This window comes from Podarcis gaigeae, assembly GCF_964106915.1.
Source record: "Podarcis gaigeae genome assembly, chromosome: 1".
Lineage (NCBI taxonomy): Eukaryota > Metazoa > Chordata > Lepidosauria > Squamata > Lacertidae > Podarcis > Podarcis gaigeae.
Window position 1 is genome coordinate 82,557,822 of NC_139678.1, and position 27,274 is coordinate 82,585,095.

Here is a 27,274-nt window from a genome sequence, read left to right on the forward strand (position 1 = left end):
CCCTCCCGAGCGCAGCGCCGGCAGCACCTCGCCAAGGAAGAGCAGGCGCGACTCCATTGCCGCCCGCCGGAGATCCGGCGCCCAGTGTGAGTTGCTCGACGGGCGGGAAAGGGGCGCGGGGTGGCGGGAAAGGGGCGCGGGGCGGCGAGTGGTCCGGGCGGGGCTCGCCCTGAAAGCCTCCTTTGTGGACTGCGCTCCGCTCGCCTGCCAGGCAGGGCTCTCCTTTCCACGTGGCAGCCGCTTCCTCTAGCCTGGGCTGGGAAAAACAAATAACTTCGGCCATGTGTTGATTTTGCAGCCATAGATATTTTGGGTGTGCGGCAGGAGGGAGAAGCAGGGCCGGCTCGGGCCTGGCCGAAAGCTGGAAGAAAGAGGGGAGGGGGGGGGAAGCGAAGAGATCGCTTCAAGGGGGGATCGAGTCGCTAGAAAGTGCTGGTCGTACTAAAACCAATGATCTCCCCCCTCACCTTCCTGATAGCTACCGAAATGGGGTGGCTCCTTCTGCATGGAGATAAGGATATTCTGATCGCTCCCCCTCCACCGCCCCCATTTCCAAGTCGATGGGCGTCCTGGAAGGCAGGATCTCCGGAGGGCACAGGATACTCCTAGGGTATCTTTGGGCCCCCAATAGAATATTTGAAGGGGCTGGGACCCCCCCAAATTTATGAGCATTGGCATTCAAATGGTGTTTGAGCACCGCATCTTGTGATCGAATATGCGAGGCGGGATTTACAGACCCCCCATTTTTTTATTCAAGTTGGCCCCCCATACCGGAGGGCTTTGCGGGGTTCATAAATGGGGGTAGGCGAGGTCACCGAGGAAATGGGACAATCCCTGCAGTGCTTGAAACATATGTGGATTTGCTTAGGATCATCTCCTTCCTACCTGTTGCGATGCCCCACTTTGCCCCTTTCCTTGTGGGTGGAGAGGCGACGGGGAGCATGGTTTGGCTTCAGTGGGGCAGTGGCGGGAGGGTCGGCCAGGGCTCTGTGGGGAACTTAAGGACCCCCTCCCTCCAATCCGAGCACTGCCCTTTAGCAACAACTGAATTCCCTCTACTGAAATCCTAACAGATGTTCTTCCCTCTTCTTCACACCTCCGGAGACTCCACAGTTTCCTGGAGCAACTTTTTCCTCTTTTTTTGCCGTTAGGGCGCTCAGTCTGATGTTCTTCCCCGGAAATCGCATCTTCCTGGAAACTGTTGCCTTTTGTTCTCCTCCCCCAAACTTCAGCCCCTGGCATATGGGAACTTGTAGCTTTTCTTCTGCTGCTTATTTCCCCCCAGGGGGATGCAGATAGGACAGGGTCTCAGTTACAGAGAGGGACCCATTCCTAGCTCTGCTAGACTGTTTGGTGTCCATTGGGCAGAAAGCCCAGTTGTGTTCCCCCCACAATAGTCATAATAACTGACAATCTGCTGGTGTGCAGTGCTGCCCAAATGCCCTAGCCTGCCTCTTCTCAGACTCTCAGATCCCTGTGATGTCTGGAGAAGATGAAAACATTTCCATCCCAGGGCCAATGCTGGGTTGATGATGCCCAGCTAGAACCTGCCCCTCTCAAAAAAACCCCAATACGTTCCACAGATTTCCCACCATAATCTTCAACTCTTCTGTAGGGAAGAATGGGGTCCATTGGACATCTTGTCCTCCTCTTCCTAATGGTCTTTCTTAAGGCCAAGTCACATTATTCCTTCTGTCTTGGTGGTGGGGAGTTTCTCATGCCCCCTCCAACCTTACCACTATCAGAGCCAAGAAATGGTTGTTTGAAGGTTTGTGCAGACATCTGAAGCAGCCACTTTGGGGCATGGCAAACCCATTCGCCGTGTACATGCTGTCATCCAGCTAGTGTGAGCGAGAGAGTGATAGCATGCATTGTGTTGATGCATCCTTGTTTTTAATACACCTGGATGACTGACAGATTGGTGCCTGCCAGGCCAACATTTTAAATTGCAAGTTCCTTGGTGCAGTGACTTGTCTTTCCTTTCCTCTTTTGCTTATGTTGAAGTGTCGTGCACACATATGTTACTTTCAAATATGTGTGTGTGTGTGCGCCTAAATATAGACTTCTGGAGAAGGTCGCTTCCAGGGTTTGGAATGAATGATGCAACTTTGTTTCGATGTTCTTACGTCTCACTATTTGTTTTTATTGTAACCTTGCGATGGTCAAATAACTTGTGGAACTTCTTTCCTCTTTCTGAAGTTTTTTCGGCTAGAGTGGCTTTGTGCAAAGGAGGACAGCAGCAGAGCTTTGGCAGGACACACAGTGTTCAGAAAAGCTGAATCTATTGAACTCCCCTCTTCTGTTAGACATCTAGGAGCTTTGCCTTCCTGTGCAATTTGATCACCTTACCTTAAGGGGTGTGTGGAGCACAGGAAAGCAGAGAAACTTAGATGGGCAGCAGGAGATACAGGCACACTAGACCGTGGGGAACTGTGCAGAGTTCAATAACATCTTTCTCTCTCCAATGTTTATTTCAGCTCCCATCTTAGTTAATAAACACTGGTTCCCAGATGTCTTCCAGGTTTTCCTTTGCCTCCATAAGAACAGAAGCTTGCATTCTTGTAAAATGAAATTTCAGAATCTCTAGGGTGGATTCAGCTGAGTTGTTGCATTTGCAGGAGCCAGCAGAACAAGTCACACTAGGGCAATGGGGCTGGCTCCCTCTGCAATGGGGCTCTGGGTGGCCCGGAGAAGAGGAGAAGATCATTCTGCCTGGCAAGCAGAATGGCTTGTGCTAACAGAACAATTGCCTCCCCGCAACTTTGAATTGAACAATAACATGCAACCCTATAGCAGATCAGCATATTTCACAGCGATTTTTCTCTATCGCTGCTGGAAGAGACAGGGGGAAAAATATTTATTTATGTATTCTTTAGTTCTATAATTCATACCCTTTCCTTCTATAACAGGATGTACTCGGAGGAAATAAGAGAATAAAGACATGGAAACATACTTCCAGTCAAATGGCTCAGCCTTCTCACCTGTCTTTGTAAGCCAATTGCCTGAGGAAAAATTATGGGGCAGCAATAGAAACATTCCACCCTTGGAATTCATTTCTCTTTAGGGCAGGTGTGGGGAATCTTTTTCTGACCAAGGGCCTGGAGTAGTTGGGGCCAGATCGCACAGGAGGTGATGCCAGACACGTACATAATCACACATCCTTAATGCACAAATGCACACATACATTGCTCCTCTGTTCCCTCTCCTTGGCTGACGTGTGCAGGTCAGCTGAGGAGCTGGGAGTGATGTTTTCTTCTCCTACCATGTGCACACACAGCCACTTGTAACCAGACAGTCACACACATACAACACACTTCATACACACACAGACCCCTTCTTTTTCCTGCTCAGCTTCCCTCTTCCTCAGCTGATCTGTGTGGAGTTTGTGTGCATGTGTTTGTGGAGTTATTTTTATTATGAAACTAATGCGCACAGTGACAGACACCAACTTGGATGGCTTTAAAAGTAAGTTAAGTAGGCTCATGAATGACAACCCTACCCATGCCTGCCATCCATGGTTCTCACCACTGTCTGGGGCCTATGCCTTTGAGCACCTGCCAGTTGCTAGGAAGGGCACTGTATGAAGAGAATGCTTAACAAAATGACCATTGGACTTGATTCAGTAGGGCTTTTCCAACGTCCTTAGCAACATCATGGTGCTGGGATGGGGATGAATCCTAAAGTTTAGAGTTTACCTACACTCACCTGGAATGTTCAAAATGTTTCAAAAAGACCACCTGTCCTCACCTCCTTGTCTCCTCTCATTTCTGTTGAATGGGACACCTTTTAAAAAAATAAATAAATTCCACCATGTTCCTTATGTTCGACAACACATTCCCGTAACGGCAGCTTCCTTCAAGCACTTCAAGAAGCAGCTGCTTTCTGGCATTGTTTCCCAAAGGCAACATCTGTGTTTACGGCTCCTCTTTCTTTTGCTTCCATGCGAAATCTTGTGGTGGCCACATTTCCTTGGTCTTCTTTCTTCTTTTGGATCTATCAACACCCCGCCTCCGTCCCCCTGATGTTGCTTGTTTACAAATGCTGCTGGGTTGAGTGTCTTTTCTGAATTCCATTGCCAAGCTGTTTGCTTCCCTTTCTACCTTGCCACAGGAAGTGTTAAGTCTTCTGGGAGCTCCGCTGTATCTGTCGAGCTTCAGAAGTCTCAGCCCCAAATGCTCAGAAGCAAAAGGCTGCCTTCAGGACTCGGGAGCCCAGCATAACACTTGGAGCCCTTACAAGTAAGGATAAGGTTCTGCGGTTGGGCAATTTGGCTGGGGCACTTGTAGTTAAGTCTCATGAGGGAGTCATGTTTTCAAGCTTTCCTTTGCAGCTCCTAATATTTGAGCTTTCTGCTCGCTCATAGAACATTTTGCCTGCATTTTACAGCAGCGCTTTATGGCAGGACAACGTTAGTATCATCCCATTGTTTTAGATGGGGACTAAGATATAGCAAGTTGCCTATGGCTGCTTTGGGAGTTCATGGCAGAGGGGAGGTCTTAGCCACGCTCACATCATACATCTAAAGTACATGACTTTCCCCCAAAGAATCTTGGGATCTGTAGCTTACTCCTCATAGAGCCCAGCATCCTTAACGAATGACAGTAGTTGGGATCCTTTGGGAAAAGCTATGCATTTTAAATGTATGGTGTTGTCATCCTGAAATAGAGGCCTCCTTGGTTCACAGCTAAAATATCACACAGATGTTCAAACTATGCCCAGTTCACATGTGTAGCTGGATTGCTGCCTATCCCTGATGTAAATATAATTAATATCTGCATGGAACCCATGAGCATCTATACATATGTTGCTGTTTGCAGACATCCAACTGAACATGTGGAAGTCCTCTCCTTTTGGGTTTTAATTCTGTGTAGTACAACTACACAAGCCACCATGCTATTTTGTTTGCTCAGGTTCTGGATAGCTATATGTAAATCTTTTCAATTTCACATTTTTTCCTTTCTAAAAGGGAAGGGGGATTTCTCTTTCCCCAGGGAATTCTGGGAATTGGGTGGGGGTTCCTAAGAACTCTCAGCACCCTTAATAAACAGCACTCCCCAGGAATTTTAGGGGGAAGCCATGACTGTGGTATGATACAGCTTTAAATGTAGAGCATATATAGGCTCTTAGAGCAGTCAGTGCTCTGCAGCAGAGAGTGGCTGGCAGGTCTGCTATATGCTCTTGCAGGGAGGGTGGGCTTGCAACTTTCTTTGCAGTTCTTACCCCTCTGAATGGCTGCTGTTGCCAGGCTCTCCTTCCCTCACATGAAGAGCCACAATGCAGCTGAGTCGTCTGTGGGAGAGCAGCCATTGGTCCTCTGGCTGATGGCTGGGCCAGGAAATGCACTTGTGACTTGGTGGGAATTGTATGCTCTCCCTCTCCAGTGCCTTACCCCTTCCTTATCTTAAGCCTGCTAGCAGTCCCCATCCACTTAATAATAATAATAATAATAATAATAATAATAATAATAATAATACAACTCCACCATGTAGTATTAACATGCAGACAGGATGTTGCATCAGGATTAGTGCTAATACAGTGTGGAGAATAGAATATTTTGTTTTCCTCATGTTTAGATTTTTCAGTCCCTTCCTTTCTCCCTTTCTGAATCAGGACACAACAGCTGTTGTTCTGCTTTGCACCTGTTTACTTTCCTGCGTCAAGATACATCCCTGGTCATAGTTGTCAGTGGGGTGGCAAGCTGCACACTACTCCCCCATCTCTGCTTTGCTTCAGCGATGGCTGTTTTTCGTGCCTCTGATAAGACTGCCAGGTGTGAGGAGTGACCTCCACCTTCCTTTTCTTTTCAGCCTGGTCTCCAAGTCCAAGGGAAGATGGCGCCAAGCCTGCAGCAGGCGTACCAGCGGCGCTGGTGGATGGCCTGCACCGCAGTGGTGGAAAACCTCTTCTTCTCTGCCGTTCTGCTGGGCTGGGGCTCCTTGCTCATCATGCTCAAGCACGAAGGGTTCTACTCTCATATATGCATAGGTGAGACAGGGGAAATCCCAGGGTGCTGCTTGCACATTTATGGTGAGGGAGAGAGTGGGGTAAGGCAGATGAAGAATGTGGTAGGGACTGGGCAAGGTGAATTTCAGAAAAGATCCTGAGCAGAACCCTTGACTGATGGTTTCCAAAAAGCTCTGCAGAACCCCTTCCTCACACTCTTCTCTTTTGAGATTCCTAATCATCACAAGGATGTTTCTAGCCAGGTCAGACTTCTTCTGGCCATGGGTCTTGGTTGGAGCAGAGTTTTTATGAACTAGCCTGATAGAGAAGGTTGTACTGTGTGCAGTAGAAACTCTGGTGTGGATATGAGACCAAGCAAAAGGACACATCCACTTCGGCCTTGGTAGGGCATTCAACTGCCTCTGGTTCTACCCTGACCTTTTGACACTGCACATAATTTTCTTTTATTACTATTTTTTGTAATTATTTTGTAAATTGTAATTTTTTTGTAAATTAGTTTTCAATTACTAAAATCCAATATAAACCACATTTTATCAATACCAAATTGCAATTCAAATTCAAATATCATTATAATTATTAAATTAAAAAGCCAATTGTACATTTTGTGTGACCCACTGAGCGTGCTAGATTTCAAGGTAAAATAATTTTATTTCATCCTGCTTCCGAAAGCTTATTTAATCCAATTACATTCAGTCTTGATCTTAATCCCTTATCAACAGCCACAGAGTTTTTGACTTCCATTTTTATTAACACTTCTAATGAATTTTATTTCTGCAAAAGGAATTCTGTATCCTTGCACACAATTTTCTTGATTGTAATCTGTTTCTGATACTGTATTTTTATATCATAAGCCACCCTGGGACCTCTTGGAAAAAGGCGGGTAAGAAATTAAATATGTACTGGTACTACCACTACTACAAAGATACCTAATTCATGTGTCTTCCCCACCCTACCCCACTCTCAAGCATGTGGGGTTTTTGTGACTGACTGAAAGTCAAAGCAAAGTGGCATGTTAGACTTATCACATGGAGGCTGTTTGAGAACTTCTAGACAATGCCATACTACTGATGCCATCATAGCACACGAAGTAGGACGCCACATACATCCACATCATACCGTATTTTTCGCTCTATAACACGCACCTGACCATAACACGCACATCGTTTTTAGAGGAGGAAAACAAGGGAAAAAACATTCTGAATGAAACAGTGGATGAATCATTTTTGGGCTTCATGCTGTGGCCACAGACATGTGATCTGATGGTGAATTTGGGGTGACCCAATGCAAAAATCCTGAGAATTCCTGTGGATCCATGCTTTGTAACCACGTTTTTGCACCGTTGCAGCCCCAGGCAACAGTGGGTGCGTGATTTTTTTGGTGCAGGCTGTAGCCATGGACATGCTATGTGATCTGATGGTGAATTTGGGGTGACCCAATGCAAAGATCCTGAGAATCCCTGTCGATCCATGCTTTGTAACCACGTTTTTGCACCATTGCAGCCCCAGGCAACAGTGGGTGCGTGATTTTTTTGGTGCAGGCTGTAGCCATGGACATGCTATGTGATCTGATGGTGAATTTGGGGTGACCCAATGCAAAGATCCTGAGAATCCCTGTGTATCCATGCTTTGTAACCACATTTTTGCACCATTGCAGCCCCAGGCAACAGTGGGTGCGTGATTTTGGGGGGGTAGGCTCTAGCCATGGACATGCTATGTGATCTGATGGTGAATTTGGGGTGACCCAATGCAAAGATCCTGAGGATCCATGTGGGGAGCGAAGGAAAAACAAAGAAGGGACATGAGAGGGGTGTGCAGAGAAGCAGCTGGCTAAGAATGCAGGAGAGGGATTTAACGGGAGGGAGGAAAGAAAGGCAAAAGTTTCCCCCCACCCAAGCCAGCCATATCTCTCTCTCTCTCTCTCTCTCTCTCTCTCTCTCTCTCTCTCTCTCTCCCTCCCTCCCTTCCTCCCTCCCCCTCTCTCTCTCCCTCCCCCCTCTCTCTCCCTCCCCTCCCCCTCTCTGTCTCCCTTCCCCCCTCTCTCTCCCTCTCCCCCAGCAGCACAGAGAGGAATTCCCCTCTGCTTGCCTGGAGGGGAGGGGCTTTCCCTGCTCTTTGTTCTGTTTCAGCAAACACAGCAACGAAACAGAGGAGGGTGGGCAGTAAGACCCTGAGGCAGAATGCAGGAAAGCAGCCACTTCCTCTTTTCAGGTTTCGCTTCTCTGTGCAGTGCCGCGATTTTATTTTTGCATGATTTTTCGGCTCCAGGGACCACACATTCGCTCTATAACACACACAGACATTTCCCCTTCCTTTTTAGGAGAAAAAATCTGCGTGTTATAGAGGGAAAAATACGGTACTTTTTTATCCATATTTATTTAATCTATAACCTGTTCCTCTCAAAGGCGCCCAGGATGTCAGACACGGGAATGGTAATTTTAAAAATTATTATTATTATTATTAAGAACAATGAAAAACTGTTAAGAAACACTCTAAAAACAGTGAAAATCTTTCACAACCTGTGATCTCTGGGTTGCTGGGGACAGTATCTCCCTGCCATCACATACCAGGGTAAACAAGAATGTTCTTAAATTCCTCCTGAAAATCAGACACGCCTCACTAGGGAGGGTTCTCCGCCAATGGGGAACCACCTCTGTAAAGGCCTTGTCATGGGTCCCCACAAACTTGGCAGCCCTCTGGAGTTTCCCCACGCTGAGGTCAAGTTGGTAGGGCTGGTGGGAGACGTTTCACACCTTGTGGAAGCACAATATGGCAACTGCGGCTACCCATTAGGGCAGTAGTAGGCAGAAGCAATCACACAGAGGCTGTTTCAAACATTCTCCACGTGATAAACATAGCCTATGGGCCTGTCTTGAAGTGAGAGTGCCTGGTTCCCTCCTACAGGCCTCAGGGCAAGACACTTGTTCCCCTCCCAGGATGCTAATTTGCAAGCCGCAGATGGCCATCTTATCTTACTATGGGGCAAAACTTTAGAAACACCTGCTCCCATTATAAATTGAAGAGATACCCTCCCTTCTCCAAGCCCTTGCCCCAGGGAACCACTTTCCCCTCACACTGATGCTTCCTGTGATTGCATATCTCAGGTAGATTCCTTCCCTTGACCACAATGTAAACGAGGCAACCATTCTATAGCTTTACAGGTCCAAGACAGCACTGATGCTGGATCCCCAACCTTATTCCACCCCAGGCTCTGTGGCTCAACCTGCTGTGGAGCAACATTTCCTGCATTTCCTCCAGCACATCAGGGAGGGGGAAGGATGAGAAATGGGACCTCAGGGGTAGAGAGCAGCCTGCTTGCCCTAGGACACTGTGGGGGTGAAAGTGAGAGATAAGTCAGAGATAAGTCTCTGACTCAAGCTGCCTCTTTCTCTTCCTAGGTGCGAATGACACCAATGCCACTAACGGCTCAGTTGCGACTACCTCGTCTCACCCTTGGCCCAGCTGCGTGAAGCAGGAGGAGATGCTCAACCTGGGCTTCACCATCGGCTCCTTTTTACTGAGCGCGGCCACTTTGCCTCTGGGGATCCTCATGGACCGGCTTGGCCCCAGGCCACTGCGCCTGGTCGGCAGGTATGGATCAGAGATTGAGAGGAAGGAATGGGGAACCTTTCTTCAACTGAAGGGCCTTTCTGGACAATGTTCTGAGGGCCACTTTCCAGGGGTGTGCAGAGCCAGTAATGTACATTTTGCCTTTGTATGGTAGATGAGTTTCTAGACATGCCCCTTTCTCTTATCTATCTGGACAAGCAAGAGGCATTAGCAGAGTTCAAGGACACATTCCAGCCAGGCAAAAGCACTTGGGGGTGAAGAAGGCCCAGGGAGGGCTGTGGCCTAGGGAAAATTTTGAAGGCCAGATAGAAAGACCTAGAAAGCCAGATTTGGCCCGTGGGCCTGAAGTTCCCCACCCCTGGTCTAGGGACAGTGACAAATTTGCCCTGAGAGTGCTGGCAAGTGGGTTCTTGTTTCAAAAGGGTCTGGAATAGTAATAGTAATTTATTTATTTATACCCAGCCACTCTGGGCGGCTCCCAATAGAATAATAATATTAATAGCGATAAAACATCACACATTAAAAACTTCCCTAAACAAGGCTGCCTTCAGATATCTTCTAAAAGTCAGATAGTTGCTTATTTCCTTGACATCTGATGGGAGGGTGTTCCACAGGGTGGGTGCCACCACCGAGAAGGCCCTCTGCCTGGAATGGCAGGGTGGGGTGTACTGGATAGGCCGCAGAGAAACTGAGAATGGGTTGTGGTTTGGGGGGGATGACTTTCTGACATGGTTGTGGGGCATCTCATTGAAGGCATGACTTAGCTTTGCATTGTTCTCATACGTCTGTCTTAATTTCTCTGCAGTGCCAGCTTTGCTGTTTCCTGCGCTCTCATGGCCCTCGCAGCCTACAAACCACCAGGTAAGACTGGCCATGTGGCACTTTACTTTCAGTAGCAGTGTGGAGAATTCCCCCACCCTCCTTCCCTCCCACCAGCAAGGAGGATGGTTCTGCAGCATCACCCCTCTTGACCAACTCCCATAGCCCACCCTCCCCCTCCTGCTGTGCCTCCACAGTAGGCAGCATGTGGGCGTGAGCAATGGGGCTTGCAAAGGAGAGTTGCTGCAGAAGCCGTGGTTGGATCCCCTTTTCTGGCTGCAGAAACCTAAAGACAATGGGAGGGTTCTTTAGGCTGCAGTCTGCTCCACCCCCTTCCCTTAGCAAACTCTCATGGTACTCTCAAGCCCTGTGGACAATGTCACCCCACTATTTTTTGTGCCCCCATTCTTTGCAGCATCCCACTATCTCCTTTGTGCTCACCCCACATTTCTCTTCTCTTCCCGCTAGTTCTTTCCCCGCTGATTTTCCTTGGCCTTTCCCTGAATGGCTTTGGTGGGATCTGCCTGACCTTCACCTCCTTAACTGTAAGTATGGGGGAAACCGACATATTGCATAAGGAGATGGGTGGCGATAGTAGGAGATACCGGAGCAAGATTCTTCACCCATATTCATTCCAAGAACGTTGGAGAGCTTTCCTCGTGGCCTGAGTTCAAGATGAGTTTTAAGTCAGGGGTGGGGGACCTGTAGCCCCCTGGGTGTTGCTGGGCTCCATCAGCCCCACCCAGCAGGACCAATGGACAGCAATGATGGGAGCTGTAGTTGAGCGATCTCTGAAAGGTCACAGATTCCTCACCCCTCCTTTAGGGTCTGTCTTGTACTGGTGGCCTCTCTCCCATTTTCACAGGAGCTGAGAGGGGTGGGATACATTGCCAGAACCGTACAGCATCCCCCTCCTTCCCTGCCCTCCTTCAATAATACCACCCCAAAAGCCAGATCTCATAAAACCTGCAGCGAAAAAGAAATTGCGCAGAATGACGTTGCAAATACTTTCAGTATACAGTGGTGCCCCGCAAGACGAACGCCTCGCAAGACGAAAAACCCGCTAGACGAAAGGGTTTTTCTGTTTTGGAGGCGCTTCGCAAAACGAATTTCCCTATGGGGTTGCTTCACAAGACGAAAAAATCTTGCGTCCCCCAGTGGTTTTTTTTTGCTTTTTTTGCCCTTTTCCTAAGCCGCTAAGCCGCTTATCAGCTGTTCCGCTGATAAGCCGCTTAACAGCTGATCGCTGGAAGCCGCTTGACAGCTCTAGCACTAATCCGCTAAGCTGTCAATGGGCTTGCTTCGCAAGACGAAAAAACCGCTAGACGAAGAGAATCGCGGAACGGATTAATTTCGTCTAGCGAGGCACCACTGTACAGCTTAAATATGTTTTTATTGAAAGATTTTTCATAGGTAGCAAAAGTACATTCAGTGTCGCTGTTTTCAAATGGTAAAATCCTTCATACAGGTCAGTTGCAGTCAGTTTGAGGCCTTTTTTGTAGACAAGGTGGGTTGAGGGAGAAAGAGAGGTGGGGAGAGAAAGAAGAGAGAGAGAGAGAGAGAGAGAGAGAAAGAGAGAGAAATAAGAGGAAGGTGAGGGACACATTAAACTTTCATTCTTTACATAGTATATGAGTGGAGCTTTTTTGTCACCGTCGTGGGGTTAGGCACTATGAAAACACATACGCACATTTATTGATCTGTATGATTTGGTTTAGGCTGGGATTTGGCTTCATCTATTGAAGAACACTCTTTTTGCTTTTTTTAAAAAAAGCACCGTCCTCATTGAACTCAGACAGCCCCCTTCCTCAACTTGATGCCCTCCAAATATTGCTGGACAACAATTCCCATCATCCCTGATCACTGGCCATGCTGGCTGGGGCTGATGGTAATTGCAGTCCAACAACATCCAGAGGGCACCAGGTTGGGGAAACTGCAGATGATAATGACGTAATTCCCCTGCCAGGGAGATCCATGAGGGCAGGGCTTCTGTCTCTTTAACCCTGGTGGACAAGTGCAGCTTTGGGCACCTGTGGCTTTCCAAGCAGGGTGTGGCGTGCAAAAGTTGAACCTGCCAAAGGCTCCCTCTTTTGTACAGCTATTGAGCATACAGAAGCCCTGTCCTTGTTTATAATTGATTGTCCCAGGCGGTAGCTGCTACTTGTTTCCCAAGGAACAGGGTAACCAGCAGCAAGAAATGGGGACGCACACAGTGATTGGCTCAGAGGCAAGGTGTGGCAGGGGCAGGGCACTGCACAGGACTGGCAGGGTGCCTATCTATACTTTGCAACAAGTATTGCTGCAGTCCTGTGTCAAGGCTGAGTATGTGGCTGCAGGAGTACTTAAGAGAGGGCAGAGCTGGCCTCCTTGTCATTTGCATTTCTCACTGAGCTTCTTTGCATCGCTCAGGAGTTAAGGTTTTTCTTCTTTGATAGCACCTGAGACCATTTTGATTTCTTTCATAATTTCTGATAACTTGAGGCAAGAACTAACTGAAGTGCTGGGCCCCTCTCTCATTTCAAACACAGCTGCATACTTGCTCGTATCTGAGCTTAGGCATCATCTTTTATTCTGAGCTAAATATACTGCGTTCTGTGTATAAACACCTACTGGGAATCTCAGCCCCGCTCCTGCAGTTGAGGCTGCAAGGAACCCAGAAGGTGTGATTTTTACATGGGGACATCCTATATCCACTCTCAACCATCAGTTTACATCTGTGTCCACAGTCTGCTCTGTGAACACCATAGACCCCACACTTCATGACACTGCCATGGTGCAAAAAACTAGACCAGATGCATGAATCCTCATGATATCTAAGAGGACGTACCAGAGATCTGCTGCTGCTGTTAATGTGTCGGGTTTCTGAGATCTGCATGTAAAAGATCTGCATGATGATCCATGGAATCATAGAATGGAAATTTGGAGGTTAGCCTCTTTTGCTCAGAACTTTAAATTTTATATTAGTATTTATTTGTCAAATTTGTATACTGCCCTGCATCCAAAGATCACAGGGCTGAATGACAGATGAGACTGCTAAGAGCATAAGAAGAGTCTTCTGGATCAGGCCAGTGGCCCATCTTGTCCAGCATCCTGTTCTCAAATCTTGTTGCCTGGATTTGAGCACAAGAATCTTCTCCCCTCCTGTGGTTTCCAGCAACTGGTATTCTGAAGCTTTTTTTTACCTCCATCTGGAGGCAGAGGCGACCCATCAGGGCTAATAGCCATTGATAGTCCTCTTGCCTTTGTATAGTAAGCTGTGTTCCAGCTATGCACAAGTCAGGGGTTGCTCTGCACACACAAACACATCTCCCTAACCCCCATTCCGGCCACTGAGACGCATGCGCATTGTTCAAGGACATGTTCCAGCCAAGCAAAAGAACTCAAGGGGGTGAAGAGAAGGACCAATGACAAGTTTGTTTTTTTTTTTTTTAATAAAATTTTTATTAGGGGTTTTTACAGAATAAAGTACAAAGACAATAAACAACCTTACTTTTATCTCAACAGAGTTTCATAACTTCTTTGGGCTTCCTCACATCTCCCGCTGCCATTTTCATCATCATAAATTTTTTTTTCCATGCAATTTATCATCTAGTTTGCAAATTTTATAACCGCTTATTTAAATATAGTCCTCTGCAAATTTATTTCTCTTAATCTCGCTTTACATCCCATTCCGATCCGATTTTGTGGTGGCCAATTATTTATGATCAAACATCCTACTTAACTTTCCACCAAATCACAATATTTTTGTAAATAAGTCTTAAATTTCCTCCAATCTTCTTCAACCCTCTCTTCTCCCAGGTCTCGGATTCTGCCAGAGGACCAATGACAAGTTTGGCCTGGGAAGAGTCCCAGGGGTCAGATAGAGAAGTTTCATCTGGCTCCTGGGCCTGAGGGAGACTCATGTGACTGAGCACTTTCCCATGGAATTAAATCTTTGTACACAGAAGACAAATGACTCACATCGTCTTCACCCTCCTCTTTGTGTGGAGGACCATTAAGTCATGCCAGCTTCCATCTGCATTTTGAGGTTGTACTGTCCAGAAACAGGCTTTTTTCTTCCTTCGCTGTATTTAAAAACAAGTGGGGAAAGCAAAGCTCGGCTGCTGTATGGGTGGGTTGGTGCAGGGAAGGACACCTATGCAGGATAAAAGCACGAAGAAATAAGTAGTCTCCCTTTGAGACCATAATTAAAAGCCCAGGTGTTTGTTTTCTACTAAATCTCTCCGTCCCGCTAGCTCTCTCATGCCTTGTTTCTCTGCGCTGTGGTATAATTTGCGTGATTTATGATGGAAGTATTGGCAACAAGTTAATTTGAGAAAAATCCGCCCTCGTAAAGCTCAGCAATTAAAGTGATGCAAATCTGTGTGGTGGAACTCAGCTCTGCAGGTTGAGACATCTCTCTGCTCTGCATGCGTGTCTTCTTTCCAAGCGCAGAGAGTGTTCGTGTAAAATGTGAAGCCCCTTTTACTGGTTGGAAGAGCACCTCTCTGTGCGCGTGCAAGTCCACAACTTGTCTGTTTTGGCATAGGGTGTGCGTATTTCATTGTGTAATCCGTCTTCTGTTCAGGTATTGGGAAGGACATGCGTGCCTTCCCATTCCTGTTGTGTAAGATTCCAGGGAGTGCAAAGTTTTGAGGACAGAGCTCTGTGGTGACATGACCTGGGAGAAGTGACCGAAGACACCCTGTACCTTTTAGAGCCATGTCAAAGAGGGCATGTTGTAGGCATCTCATCATCTGGGACTGAGAAGAGCTGCACTTACTGGAATTCCCTCTTATTATACTTTTTTTTAAAGGCACATGAACCCTTTCCTTCTGTGCTACAGTCACCCTAGCACAAGGTTTCCCAAACTTGAGTCTCCAGCTGTTTTGGAACTACAACTCCCATCATCCCTAGCTAGCAGGGCCAGTAGTTGGGGGGTGATGGGAGTTTTAGTCCAAAAAACAGCTGGAGACCCAAGTCTGGGAAACCATGTCTAGAAAAACCCATGTTGCAAATCCATGTCATGGGTGGTGATCATGGCAGGAAGAGTGGCAATCGTCTCCCACAGTTTGTTTGTCCCTGTTGTGCCAAACCAATCTGTGCTGGCAGAAAGACAGGGAATATGATATTGAGGACGGGGGGGGGGGGGGAGAGATATCTTACCTGGTGCTTACCTCATTCCCTTTGTGGTGGTGTTTGTGTGCATGCTCTGATTGTTTCCAGTTCTTCCCAGAACACATAAGGAACGGTGCTTGCCTCACTATTAGATCACAGTGCCTTTTTGTGCCTTCTTGTACCCACAGGGTACATATACATAAGCCAGGAAAGGGTAGCATCTGGCCAATCAGAAGGCAGGGTTGAGTGCCCCACCCGCTTCCCCCTTTCCTTTGGCAAGGGCATATGTTGAAGAGCTGGAGTGTGGCAGACTCTCCCTGTGTGCCACTGTTTACCCAAGCAAAGTGCTTGGTTGGCAGCACGCCACAACCCCGGGGCTGTTGCAAAGGAAAAACAGGTGGATAACTAGAAGGTTCTCCCTCCAAGTATAAGCATATTTTCTTGGGAGTGGAGTACAAATAGCTCAGTGGATGTAAATGTTTGGCACTCGGAAGGCCCCAGGTCCAGCCTCGGACATCTCCAGTTGAAACGGTTCTAGTCATAGGGCTGGGAATTTTATCCCTGCCTGAGATATTGGATGGTCTCTGGTGGGTCAATGGCCTGGCAGAATAAGGCGACACCATATGTTCGGTTATCTCTCTCTGATGCAGTTTACATCTTACTAAGGATTCTGAGGGCCACAGCTGTTCCATACCCAACCTTGCATTTTTAAGATGCTGCAATCAATCTAGAAATTGGAGTTTCCCTTCCGGAACAGTAAACTAAATGGAAGCCAGGTTTTTATTTCTCCTGCTCCCCACTGACTTATACACATTCCTACCTGGAGGTTTCTTAACTCTTCACAACACCTGAACTCCCCTCCTGATAAACAGGTGGCTTTTTTTGGTGTCTCTGAGACACCCAATAGTTTTACCAGCCTCTGCTCCCGTACCTTAAACAGCAGCTTGATTTGCAGAGATTAGAAGACAATAGTCTTTATCTTTTCTGCTCTTGGATATTAGCCACATCTTTCTCTGCTTTGTTTTACTGTGGATTAGTAAATCTGGGCTAATGACTCTCACCTCCTAGTTCTCCACTTGCAACAAACCACATGTATCCAGATCTTCTGCATGTATCCACGTACCATTCATTTTCTTTCATGCATTCACCACCCATTTTATTTGTGTGCCGCTTTTACACCCACACCCACACCCACACACCCACACCCACCCACCCACCATGCTCAAAGTGGCTTACAACAAAGAAACAGATGCATTTCAAACAAACACAATAAAAACAATATCATAGTAACATAGCAAAACAACATAGCAACAATTTCAAAACAAAAGCAATTTCATAATAACATGGCAAATAGCAAATATAATAACATACCAGAAAACCACATTCCAAAACTGTAAATATAGCATTCCTTAAAGAACATGCAGAACCCAATAGCAAAAATGACAAGGGAGCTTCACAGTTTCCCCTTCATCCTAGAAACACCCCTCCCAAGATGAATTGAAAGAGCGAACTAAACCCCACTTTTTACCTTCTGTGGACTGAACTTGGTTAAAGTTGCAACACTTACCTGGGATTAAGCCCCCTTGAACTCTGTGAGAAATACTTCTAAGCAGGCATATTTAAGTTGGGCTGTAACACATGTTGGATTAAGCTGTGATACATTTATGTAGAATGTGCCTCATCTGTAGTAAATGAAAGCTCAGAATGAGAGATGCAATGAGAATTTGGAAAATAAACAAGATTCCAGCCATTTGGTACCTGGAGTGTGATAATTCTCCAGCACAGTCTTTGGAGCTTCCATGGTGTTCTGTGAAGTTCTTGAATAAGGCAGAAGGACTCTAACAGCCCTACAGAAGAAGCCCTTGAATTGGAGTGGAAGCAGGACATTTCTGCTAATTCTTTTCTCCTTTTGTTTCTCCTCAGCTGCCCAACATGTTTGGACACCTGCGGTCGACCTTCATGGCCCTCATGATTGGCTCGTATGCTTCCTCTGCTGTTACATTTCCTGGGGTAAAGGTATGTAGCAAACCTGAATCACCCCAGCTGCCTTGTGTGGAGTGTCCCACTATTACTTAGGGCTTGAGACAGCTCCCAGATGTGCTTCTCTCCTGGCTGACGGAGCCTTACAGTTGAGTCAGAGATAATATTTCCTCCATTAGACCTGTTAGGGGTATTGAAGGGAGGCATAAGGCGAGGCAGGGTAGAATCCAGGAGGCTTTGGTTGAGTTCATACATAACACTAAACCATCGCTTGCTTTAGCCATAGTTTGTTCAACAATCCACAGGGTGTCTCTCACATGAGCAAACAAATCATGGCTTTCTTCTCTGATACTTGCCCCCCCCCCCCCGAGGCTCTTGCCCTGTGCCTCTGTAGCTTGGCAAGTGTCTAGGGTGGGGTGGCCAAACAAGCCATGGTTAAACAAAGGCTGTTGGGTTCAGACAGAACGCCACACTTAGTTAAAGCAAGCCATGGTTTCTAAACCAACAACAAACCATGGTTAGTGCTAGACTGGGTTTAATGCTCAAAGAAAGGACACTTTGGCTAAAACCAATCGTGGCTTAGTGTGGGGCAGCCAATGTGGTGCCCTCTAGATATTGCAGGCTGCAGCTCCAATCTTCTCTGACTATCAGCCATGCTGGTTGGGGCTGATGGGAACTCTGTGTTCTCCAGGTGTTCTGGACTACCTGTTGGCTTCCCCCTTGATTCTACTTTGGGAGACTGCCCAAGCCCACCTGAGGCCTCCTCTGCCGCCCTCTCTCTTCTCCCACCCCTTCATTTCTGTCTCCTGTCCCGTTGCTGTTAGCTGATCTACGACAGCGGAGTTTCCTTCATCACCATTATGCTCGTCTGGTCAGGCCTGGCTTGCCTCATCTTCCTCAACTGCGTGATCAACTGGCCCTGTGAATCCTTCCCGGCTCCCGAAGAAGTCAGCTACATGTAAGCAGCAGCCGGTTCAGCCTTAACTGAGGAAGGTTGCTCCTGTTCCCGTCACCTGGGGCAGGCTGTCCCCTGGACAGAGAGAGCTGCTTTCTGTGAGGGAGGGAGTGGGGAGGTGCCTATCCCAAGAGCAGCAGCACTTTGGGTACACTGAGTGGCCTTCTCTGTTTGGGCAAACTGGGCAGCTGGGTCTGGCAACCTTTTCTGATTTCCTAGGAAATGAGCACTGTGGGAAATTTAAAGGGTGTCTAAAACCAGCTGTCTGGTGCTGCTTGGAGTGCCAAGCCAGGAAAAAAACAACCAAAACAGGCAGGGCAGCAGCAGTGGGCCCTGCCAGTCGTGGCACATGGCCAAAGACGCCAGGTGCTGCTGCTGACCCCTGACCCTGAGGCACTTCTACCAAATATGCCTGTTTCCACTCTAAGCAGTCCACAATATCTGAGACTCAGTTTTATCGCCCCCCTTCAGCCCAACGCAGCTCATATTTGGACTTGGGCCCATTGGGCTCTCTCACTACTCCAGAGGTGGGCAGGCTTTAGGCTTGCAGGGTCCACTTTATTTTCCACTAGAGCTGTGGCAGCGTGTCCTGTTTTGCCGCTTGAGGCTGCTGGTGTAGAAGTGGCACTGGCATTGGCACCAATTTCCCATGAGACAAGATGGCGTCCATCATAGCACAACACTGAATTTCTCCCATAGGCTTTGCCCAATGTGGGGGGACTGCAAGCATGTAACACTCCCTCCATGTCCTTGAGATAGCAAGAAGATCAAACTGAGCAGCTTAGCCCTCGACCACAAGGTGACGGGCGACCGGTTCTATGTGCACGTGACGGCCGTGGGGCAGCGACTGAGCCAGAGAGCGCCACATCTCGATGGCCTCTATCCATCTGTGGAAGACCTGCACCGAAAGCCCATGAAATCCTCTGATCGTGAGTGCCCCCTCATTACATCACCACAGCTCCCCAAGAAGGAAGGAAATCCCGGCTTCCCCGGCTAGTCGAACAAAGCCTGCGGTTTGGTTTAGCGCCCATCTAGTGTTCCATGGCTTGCACACAAACACACACAGGTCTCTTGCAGGTCAAGGGGCTTCCTCGAGGCTTCCTGAGGGATGGGAAGTGCTATAGATTTATTCCTGCAAGGCCTTGGGCCTCTTGCGTCAGGCTCCATTCCTGGCAGTGGCTGCAAGAGCTGAGAACAGGCCCTGGCATCTGGCTCCATCTATCGGCAGGAGCAAGCCATTGCCGTTTCCTTTTGACATCTGTCTCGCTCTTGTGAGGAAAAACAACTTCTAGGGAGTGGCTGGGCTTTCTCTGCCTGCATAATGTAAAGGAATTAAACTTGAGGAGGAGGTTATTCTAGTTCATAGCAGAAAACAGGGCTGAAGCCCATTCCTGAGTCCTTCCTTTTTTAAAAATAAAAAACCCTTTCCTGTATTCAGGCACAGTACACTAACTACACACTGTCCCCTTAAAGAGTCTCACCTCCCGTCCCATAAACCAGATGAATCCCCTGCTGCAGGCTGGAGTTAAGAGTCCTGCTGGGGAGATGTATATAGCCTTGTAAATAATCCAGTGGAAGTTGCCAGCAACTGTGTTGAGCCTGAATTCAAAAGGTAAAGGTTTTACAAAAAAGCCACCACCTTCTTGTTCTCTAACAAGGCATAATATCCAAACCTTTGAGTCTCAGAAGTGCCTTCATCTCTACTAAAGCTCACCTTTTCCTAGAGCTGAAATGATAGTGAAGCTAGTGCTTTTCCATGAGATAATCTTTCCCATCATCCTTTTTGGTGTTTGCCACCCGCAGGGCTGTTCAGATAAAACCCCTTATGCCTTCAACGATGATGGATAGGGAGCAGGATTGCCCTGTTAGCCCAGCCAGTGTGCTCCATGTTGGTGTATGGGGATGGGCAGCAAGTGGAAAATTCGACGCCCCCATATACTTTAAGAGGGTGGCGCTGTGGTCTAAACCACCAAGCCTCTTGGGCTTGCCGATTGAAAGGTCGGAGGTTTGAATCCCCACAATGGGGTGTGCTCCCGTAGTTCTGTCCCAGCTCATGCCTACCTAGTAGTTCAAAAGCATACCCGTGCAAGTAGATAAGTAGGTACTGCTGTGGCAGGAAGGTAAAAGGCCTTTCCGTGCGCTCTGGTTTCCGTCATGCTGTTCCATTGCACCAGAAGTGGTTTAGTCATGCTGTCCACATGACCCAGAAAACTGTGGACAAACGCTGGCTCCTTCAGCCTGAAGCGAGATGAGCGCCACACCACCACCTTTGACTGGACTTAACCGTCCAGGGGTTATTTACCTTTTTAACTTTACCTTAAGTGAACACAAGATTTTGCTCTGCTTTGTCTATCTGCACAGCCTTATTAGTCCTTCTGGCTGCTGTGCCACATCAATCCTCTAAATTAGGAAGGGGAACCTACAAATGATTGGCCCCTTAGGCCCCAGCCCACCATAGCCAGTGGCAGGGCTTGTTGGTGTTGCAGTCCAGGGAAACTTGAAGTTTTCTCCATTCCTGATCTGTATTCCGTGCTCTGTTTGGCTCCAGGTACCACCCCCTTCCGCCGCAGTGTCTGCTCCCCCATCTTTCTGTGGAGTCTCTTCACCATGGGCATGACCCAGCTGCGTGTCATCTTCTACATGGCAGCCATGAACAAGATGCTGGAGTTCCAAGTGACAGGCGGCCAGGACCCTGGTGAGGACTGATAGGGGAAAGATTTCCCAGCTGCCAAAGGACACCAGGAAGCAAAGGAGAGAAAGATGGGAGTTGGGGGAGAATAAACAACATAGGAGACTGGGAGAAGTATTGCTTGCAGGGTGACCTACAGAATAATTGTGTAGAGTTTCCAGGGGAGTGAATCTGGGTCTGTAGGGACAAGGTCCTGGTCCAATTACTGTGATGCAGTCGCGGATGAAGCTGAGGAAACAGGTAGGAACCCTCATGTGAGATGAGCCTAGTGCAGACCTCTCCATGTATGTATGCGGTAAACAAGGCCTCTGTTCATCGCTCTGCCTGCCCAGGCTTTGGGTTGGTTGGGAACTTCCATTTCCTAGGAAACAAAGCCTAGACAAGGGATCCCAAGTCTCCTTTTAAAATCTCAAAGCTGCCTCCCTGCAAACATAAAATGGTTCTCAGCCTGCTTTGGAAAATTTAATAAGTCCAAGTAGCAATTTTTCACAGTGGCAAGTTATGAGTGCTGATGGAGCAGAACTGGCCCATCTTGACTGATAACCAGGGCTGCCTCTGCAGCTGCTGTTATTAATAAATGAATTACCTTTTACATGTGTCTCAAAGCAACTTACAAACAAACCATAAGAACAGCTAAAAATAATTTTGAAAATGGTAGGAAACAACAACTGAAGCAATACAAAATGAACACCTAAGGCAAGAAACCTTTTCTTCTAGCCGGAAAAGCTTGTCAGAGCAAAAATGTCTTCAGTTGTTTCTGGAAAGTACAGATAGTGCTGTATCTCCACAGGGATGCTGTTCCACAAAACAAGGGATAGCCACAGTGAAAGCCCTGCTCTGAGTTACTTTACTATGGGGCAAGCTTCTGATATTTTTGGCACTTTAAGGAGAAATTCTCTGGCTGAAGGCACTGCCCTTCTGGGTATATAAGGGATAAGACAGTTTCTCAAGTAACCTGGTGCTGAGTTGTATACAAAATGGAGAGACTGGAAATGGGGGAAAAGCAAGTTTTATCCCATGGGAGGAATACTGGGTTTCTGGTCCTTTGTCTAACATAGCAGGTGATGTTAGGCGCTGTTGAGTGGTAGTTTATTGGTTTACAATTTTGTTTTCTTCTTTTTATCTTTTGAATGTTAGCTGCTTAGGATGGGCCCTTTGCCCCGAGAAGTGGCCTAGAAACATTTTTAAATAAAAAAAGCTTACCTGGGGAAAGTGAGGGCCAGACTTGATTAGCTGAGAGAAATAGAATGGGAAGCAGGGACAAAGAGGAAAGGATGAAATGTGGAGTGGTGAATTCATGCTGTGTGGACAGGCCTAGACCAAAGCATTTCCCCATGGCAATTGGTAAATACTTCCCACACCATCTGCACTGGGCGCAAAGGATTATTATTTCTCCTGTGTTTGTTCCACCCTGCCTCCAGCGAGTTCAGAGTGGTGTTCATAGGGCCTCTCAGATGGCAGTCTAACCACTGCTGGTTAGCTTCAGGTGAGGAAGTCTTTTGGACTGTTCTCTCATTCCTACCCCCTTTCTTTTTGCTGGGCAGTTGGCTTCTACGCCTCCATCTTTGGTGTCATGCAGTTACTGTGCCTTCTCACCTGTCCCTTCATTGGCTACGTGATGGACTGGCGCATGAAGGACTGTGTGGATGCACCAGGGAACGTCAACAGCGCTGGATCGGCAAGGTGAGAGTCACAATTCTCCTAATTTCAAAAGCGGAATCGGTACGAAGACTAAACCTGAATGCTCTTGGTGTGAGGATGTTGATGCAGTCACAGGGGGCTGACCGTTCTCCTTTTTTCTCCTTAGGACCGAGACAAAAGGAAAGCCAGCCAAAGTTCGCTACTGTAAAATCCAGAAGCTCACCAATGCTATTCGTGCCTTTGTCATCACCAACCTACTGCTGGTGGGATTTGGTACCACTTGCCTGATCAACAACCTCCCTCTCCAGGTAACTTCTGCCCCATGTCTCATTTCACCCATGATGCCCCTTGGCATATGGCCTCCCTCTGATCCTGCCCTTCATCAGATCAGCCCAGTGTGGCTTCCTTCATTTTGTTTCTTTCTCCACAGTATGTGACCTTCATCTTTCACACCATGGTGCGTGGCTTTTTCCATTCTGCCTGCGGAGGTCTCTATGCCGCTGTGTGAGTTATGCCACTGTGTGGAGCGCCCTTGCCCTCCCAGCCTTCAGAGTGGGAGCAAGATTATGGTCAGCACCAGCTTCTCCCCAACCTGGTGCCCTGCCCTCCAGATGTAGTTGAACCCCCAACTCCCATCAGCCCCAGCTAGCATGGTCAGGAGAGAGAGGAGAACTTGCATTGTGCTTCTTACGCTACACCAGGGATATGGAAATCTCAGGCCAAATAAGGCCTCTTATCAAACGCTTTCAAATGTGGATACGCCCTGATTTGGGTCTAGTTTTAGTTCCCCCTCCCAAAGCTATGTGGCTAAAGCACAAGGCATGGGGATTGTTCCACAGGAGGTGGATGAAGCAGGAGAGACAGCCAAGTGTGCTCCTTTCCCCTTCCTAGTAGCAGGTTCCGTTTTGGAGCTGCAAAGCAAGACCCTACAGGTGGGGGAGAGGGAGGGCCCTGTGTGTGTTTGCATTCTGGTAGGATTGTCTGCCACTCCACTCCAAAATCTCATGCTGTGACACCTGCGTGAAGAGCAGCTCTGCTCTCTGGCTCTACTCATTGGCTGACAGGCAAAGAGAGCTGGAAGGGAGGAGGAGGAGATGTCCTATCGGCTGGCTTTCCCCTTCTCTTTATCTCTAGTTATCTTTTTTCTAAAGGCAGCATATCTTCCCTAACAGTTGAGAGTTTGAGCAGGGGGAAAGGAGCAGCAATAAAGAGGCAGTTTATCTTTCTGTTTCTGTTGCCAAACCTTAAAGCTGTTCCTGCTTTTCAGTAGAAGCTGTTGTTCATGTCACTATTAACTTTGTCCATTCACACATTCTTTCCCTCTTCCTGTTCATAGATAGACATCCTTATGTGTTTCACATGTCCTTGCTCAGCCTCTGCCAATCCAGTGCCCTCCAGATGTTTTGTATCACAATACAGTACTTTTTGGGGGGGATTTAAAACCCAAAGCAATCTGGAGGGAACCAGGTTGGCAAAGGCTGCTTTGAAATATGGATAGATTTTTGTATCTTTTGAGCACTTTCCAGATATCTGGAAGGTGCCTGCAATGGGTCTTGGGAGTGGGGGAGGGTTGTTACTATCTTCTGCGGCATTTTGAGTCTCACCCTCTGTACGCAATTTCTGGTTGCCAGGTATCCGTCCAATCACTTTGGTACATTGACCGGTCTACAGTCCTTGATCAGTGCTGTATTTGCTCTCCTCCAGCAGCCACTCTTCATGGCTATGGTGGGACCACTACACGGCGATCCCTTTTGGGTGAGTTATGGCTTCTCGGGATGAAGACTGAGGTTGCTTTTTAAGAGGGATCGCAGTGAACTTTTCACTTGCAGTGTGGATCCGGTCAGGGCCAGATTTAGGTTTGATGAGGCCCTAAGCTATTGAAGGTAATGGGGCCATTTATATGTCCAGCTGTCCTTTCTCAATAACAAATTGTCACTGTTTTTTGTGTTGAATATATGCTATATGGTAATTTATGGAGCTAATAGGTATCTAAAGCCATTTGCACATAACAAATAGGAGCCTACACAACACAAAACACTGTTGCTGTACGTAGGTTTTATTTTATTTTATTTTATTTTATATCTTATATTTTTGAAATGAACATTCACTTTAAAAAAATTGTGGGCCCCTAACCCAAGAGAGTGGGGCCCTAAGCTATAGCTTGTTTAGCTTATACATATATCCAGCACTGGATCTGATTTATACTTGTACACTTCTTTTAACAAAGAAACAAGCATCAACATTTGTGCATTCACCCCATATCTTGCAAAAAAAGAGAAAGAGATTCGCTAACATTTTAAAAACAGTTACAAAACTACCCTGCCAGTAATTAGTAATGTCACATGTGCTGAGCAATAGGTGCCTGCTGTAGCCAGCTTTGCGCTCTGACCCTTTCTCAAGCATGCTGGTGCAATGTGGGAAAGGGGGCAATCACAGGATGGTGGCTGAGTGGGCATGTGCCTGCACATCATTACATTGGCTCCCAGTACATTTCTGAGCACAATTCAAAATGTTGGTGCTGACCTTTAAAGCCCTAAATGGCCTCAGCCCAGTATACCTGAAGGAGCGTCTCCACCCCCATCATTCAGCCTAAGGTCCAATGCCAAGGGCCTTCTGGCGGTTCCCTCACTGTGAGAAGCGAAGTTACAGGGAACCAGGCAGAGAGCCTTCTCGGTGGTGGTGCCCACCCTGTGGAACGCCCTCCCATCAGATGTCAAGGAAATAAACAAGTATCTGACTTTTAGAAGACATCTAAATAAAGCTCTGCTTAGGGCAAGTTTTTAATGTTTGATGTTTGATTGCATTATTATTATTATTATTATTATTATTATTATTATTAATTTTGTTGTTATGAGCTGCTCAGAGTGGCTGGGGAAACCCAGCCAGATGGGTAGGGTATAAATAAATTATTATTATTATTATTACATGTGGAAGCAGCAGGATGCATCCTTCTAATTCATTAAAGGGAGGATATTAAAAGTTTATGTTCACTTGACTTCCTTTTCTGAGTTGGGACTTCACAGTGAAGACAGTATCCCACTTTAAGGGCAGGCCAGGAGGTGGAGCCAGCATTTTCTCTGCCCCTCATCAGCATTTAGCATAAGTGTACATCACTGGGTCTGCACTCCTGTTGCTGATTCTCCTTGCCCTTCTCCCCAGGTGAACCTTCCCCTCCTCATCTTCTCTTTTGTGGGCTTCCTGCTTCCCAGCTACCTCTACTTCTACCGCCGCAGGCTCCTCCAGGAACAGGCAGCCAAAGAAGGGATTCCAGATCAGGCGAATGGTGCCCAGATGAAACTCCAGGACAATGCAGCCACCAATGGCTTGTTGAGCAATGATGCCACCACTGTATAAGCCAGGGACAGGGAAGGTGGGGAGCTTGCGGGTGACAGAGAACAGAATGTGGAATCCGAGTGCTGAGCAGATGGAGTGAGATGCTATTAGAGAGGGGAGGGGGAAATACTGTGACAATTTTATATTTGGGAACTATGAAAATAACCGAGGTGCTTTTAAATCTCAACAAATGCCTATCTATATTTATGTCTATATTTTATATATATCTATATACAGAAAGAGAACTCTATTTTTTTGCAGAGTATTTTAAACGGCCCTAAAACTTTTTAAATAGATGCTAGGGCAGTGAGCATTAGAGGACTAGAATAGTTTCTAGAAAGGTCTCTCTCTTGCTGGCAGGTGCCAGGTCATGGTGTCTATGTCTAGTTCACACCACTTAGCCAGCACTTTCCAATCATAGTCTCAGCATTCGGAGGCTGTGCTGCCAAATTACCCTTTTCAGTTCCCTCCTCTCTGCCATGGTGGTTATTGCAGATGCAATCAAGGGATGAATGAAGCCAGCCTTCCCCAGCCTGGCGCCCCCCAGATGTTTTGGATTTCAACCCTAATTGACCTCATTTATGGATCTGGAGGGCGTTGAACTGAGGAAGGCTGAATTAACGCACACAGATGTCTGTCAAATTTTAATGCTCTTTTCTCTCTCAACTGACTCTCATGAGTCAAAGATGTTTCCTCAGCTTCCTTGTATTCTGGCAGCTGCTGTTGGGGATTCAATATTGGGGCATCATTTTACAGCTGACACTGCAAGTCCCTCTCTCCAATCTCCTAATCCCACACCAAGCTTTATGAAAACAAGCTTATCTTGTCCCGAGACTAAACTCTGCTGGCCTCTTGATTGCTATGTGTCTCTCTACGGGTTTGGACCTTCTCTTGACAGCAGTTATGACAAGATGTGCAAATTACAGAACTGGTTCTGGATTACTCTGGGGAGGATGTTAATGTAACAGGATTTGTAATAGAGGAGAACAAGAATGTAATTTTTAATGACTTTCAGCTGAATTATATCCTAGCAAGAGCGACTGTAGCAGTGCTTCCTAGAGGCTGGATTTCAGGTATTATACCAGGTATATTGCCAAACTCCAACAAAAAGACTTATTTATTTATATTTAAATTTCTAGTGTTGCCTTTCTACCAAAAATTGTCCTCAACATGGCTTACAGCAAGACAATCAATCAACAATAAAACGAAACCGGTTTTGGTTCGGTTTTA

General features: G+C 47.1%; 1 protein-coding gene and 1 long non-coding RNA gene across 2 annotated transcripts; one reads left to right on the forward strand and one right to left on the reverse strand.

The window, feature by feature from the left end:
• On the forward strand, nt 1-27,274 carry SLC43A1 (solute carrier family 43 member 1). The gene is made up of 16 exons (XM_083742480.1): nt 1-86; nt 4,111-4,238; nt 5,808-5,985; nt 9,359-9,551; nt 10,336-10,391; nt 10,818-10,894; nt 17,370-17,462; nt 18,251-18,384; nt 19,141-19,310; nt 20,930-21,076; nt 21,287-21,310; nt 22,615-22,753; nt 22,878-23,019; nt 23,142-23,215; nt 24,343-24,466; nt 25,871-27,274. The coding sequence occupies exons 3-16, from the start codon at nt 5,832-5,834 to the stop codon at nt 26,063-26,065; spliced, it is 1,722 nt and encodes a 573-aa protein (XP_083598606.1). The 5' UTR covers nt 1-86; nt 4,111-4,238; nt 5,808-5,831; the 3' UTR covers nt 26,066-27,274.
• Nucleotides 11,730-17,375, reverse strand: LOC310846268. The gene is made up of 3 exons (XR_014565210.1): nt 15,495-17,375; nt 14,310-14,484; nt 11,730-11,840 (listed from the first exon to the last, which is right to left on the reverse strand). It is a non-coding gene; the product is annotated as an uncharacterized lncRNA (long non-coding RNA).

Bases quoted from the DNA above. Each gene is read 5' to 3' on its own strand.
- SLC43A1 (XM_083742480.1), top strand. From the start codon at position 5,832: ATGGCGCCAAGCCTGCAGCAGGCGTACCAGCGGCGCTGGTGGATGGCC. The intron at 10,895-17,369 runs GTAAGTATGGGG...GTTTCTCCTCAG, and splicing joins TGACCTTCACCTCCTTAACT to CTGCCCAACATGTTTGGACA. The intron at 23,020-23,141 runs GTAACTTCTGCC...CTTTCTCCACAG, and splicing joins TCAACAACCTCCCTCTCCAG to TATGTGACCTTCATCTTTCA.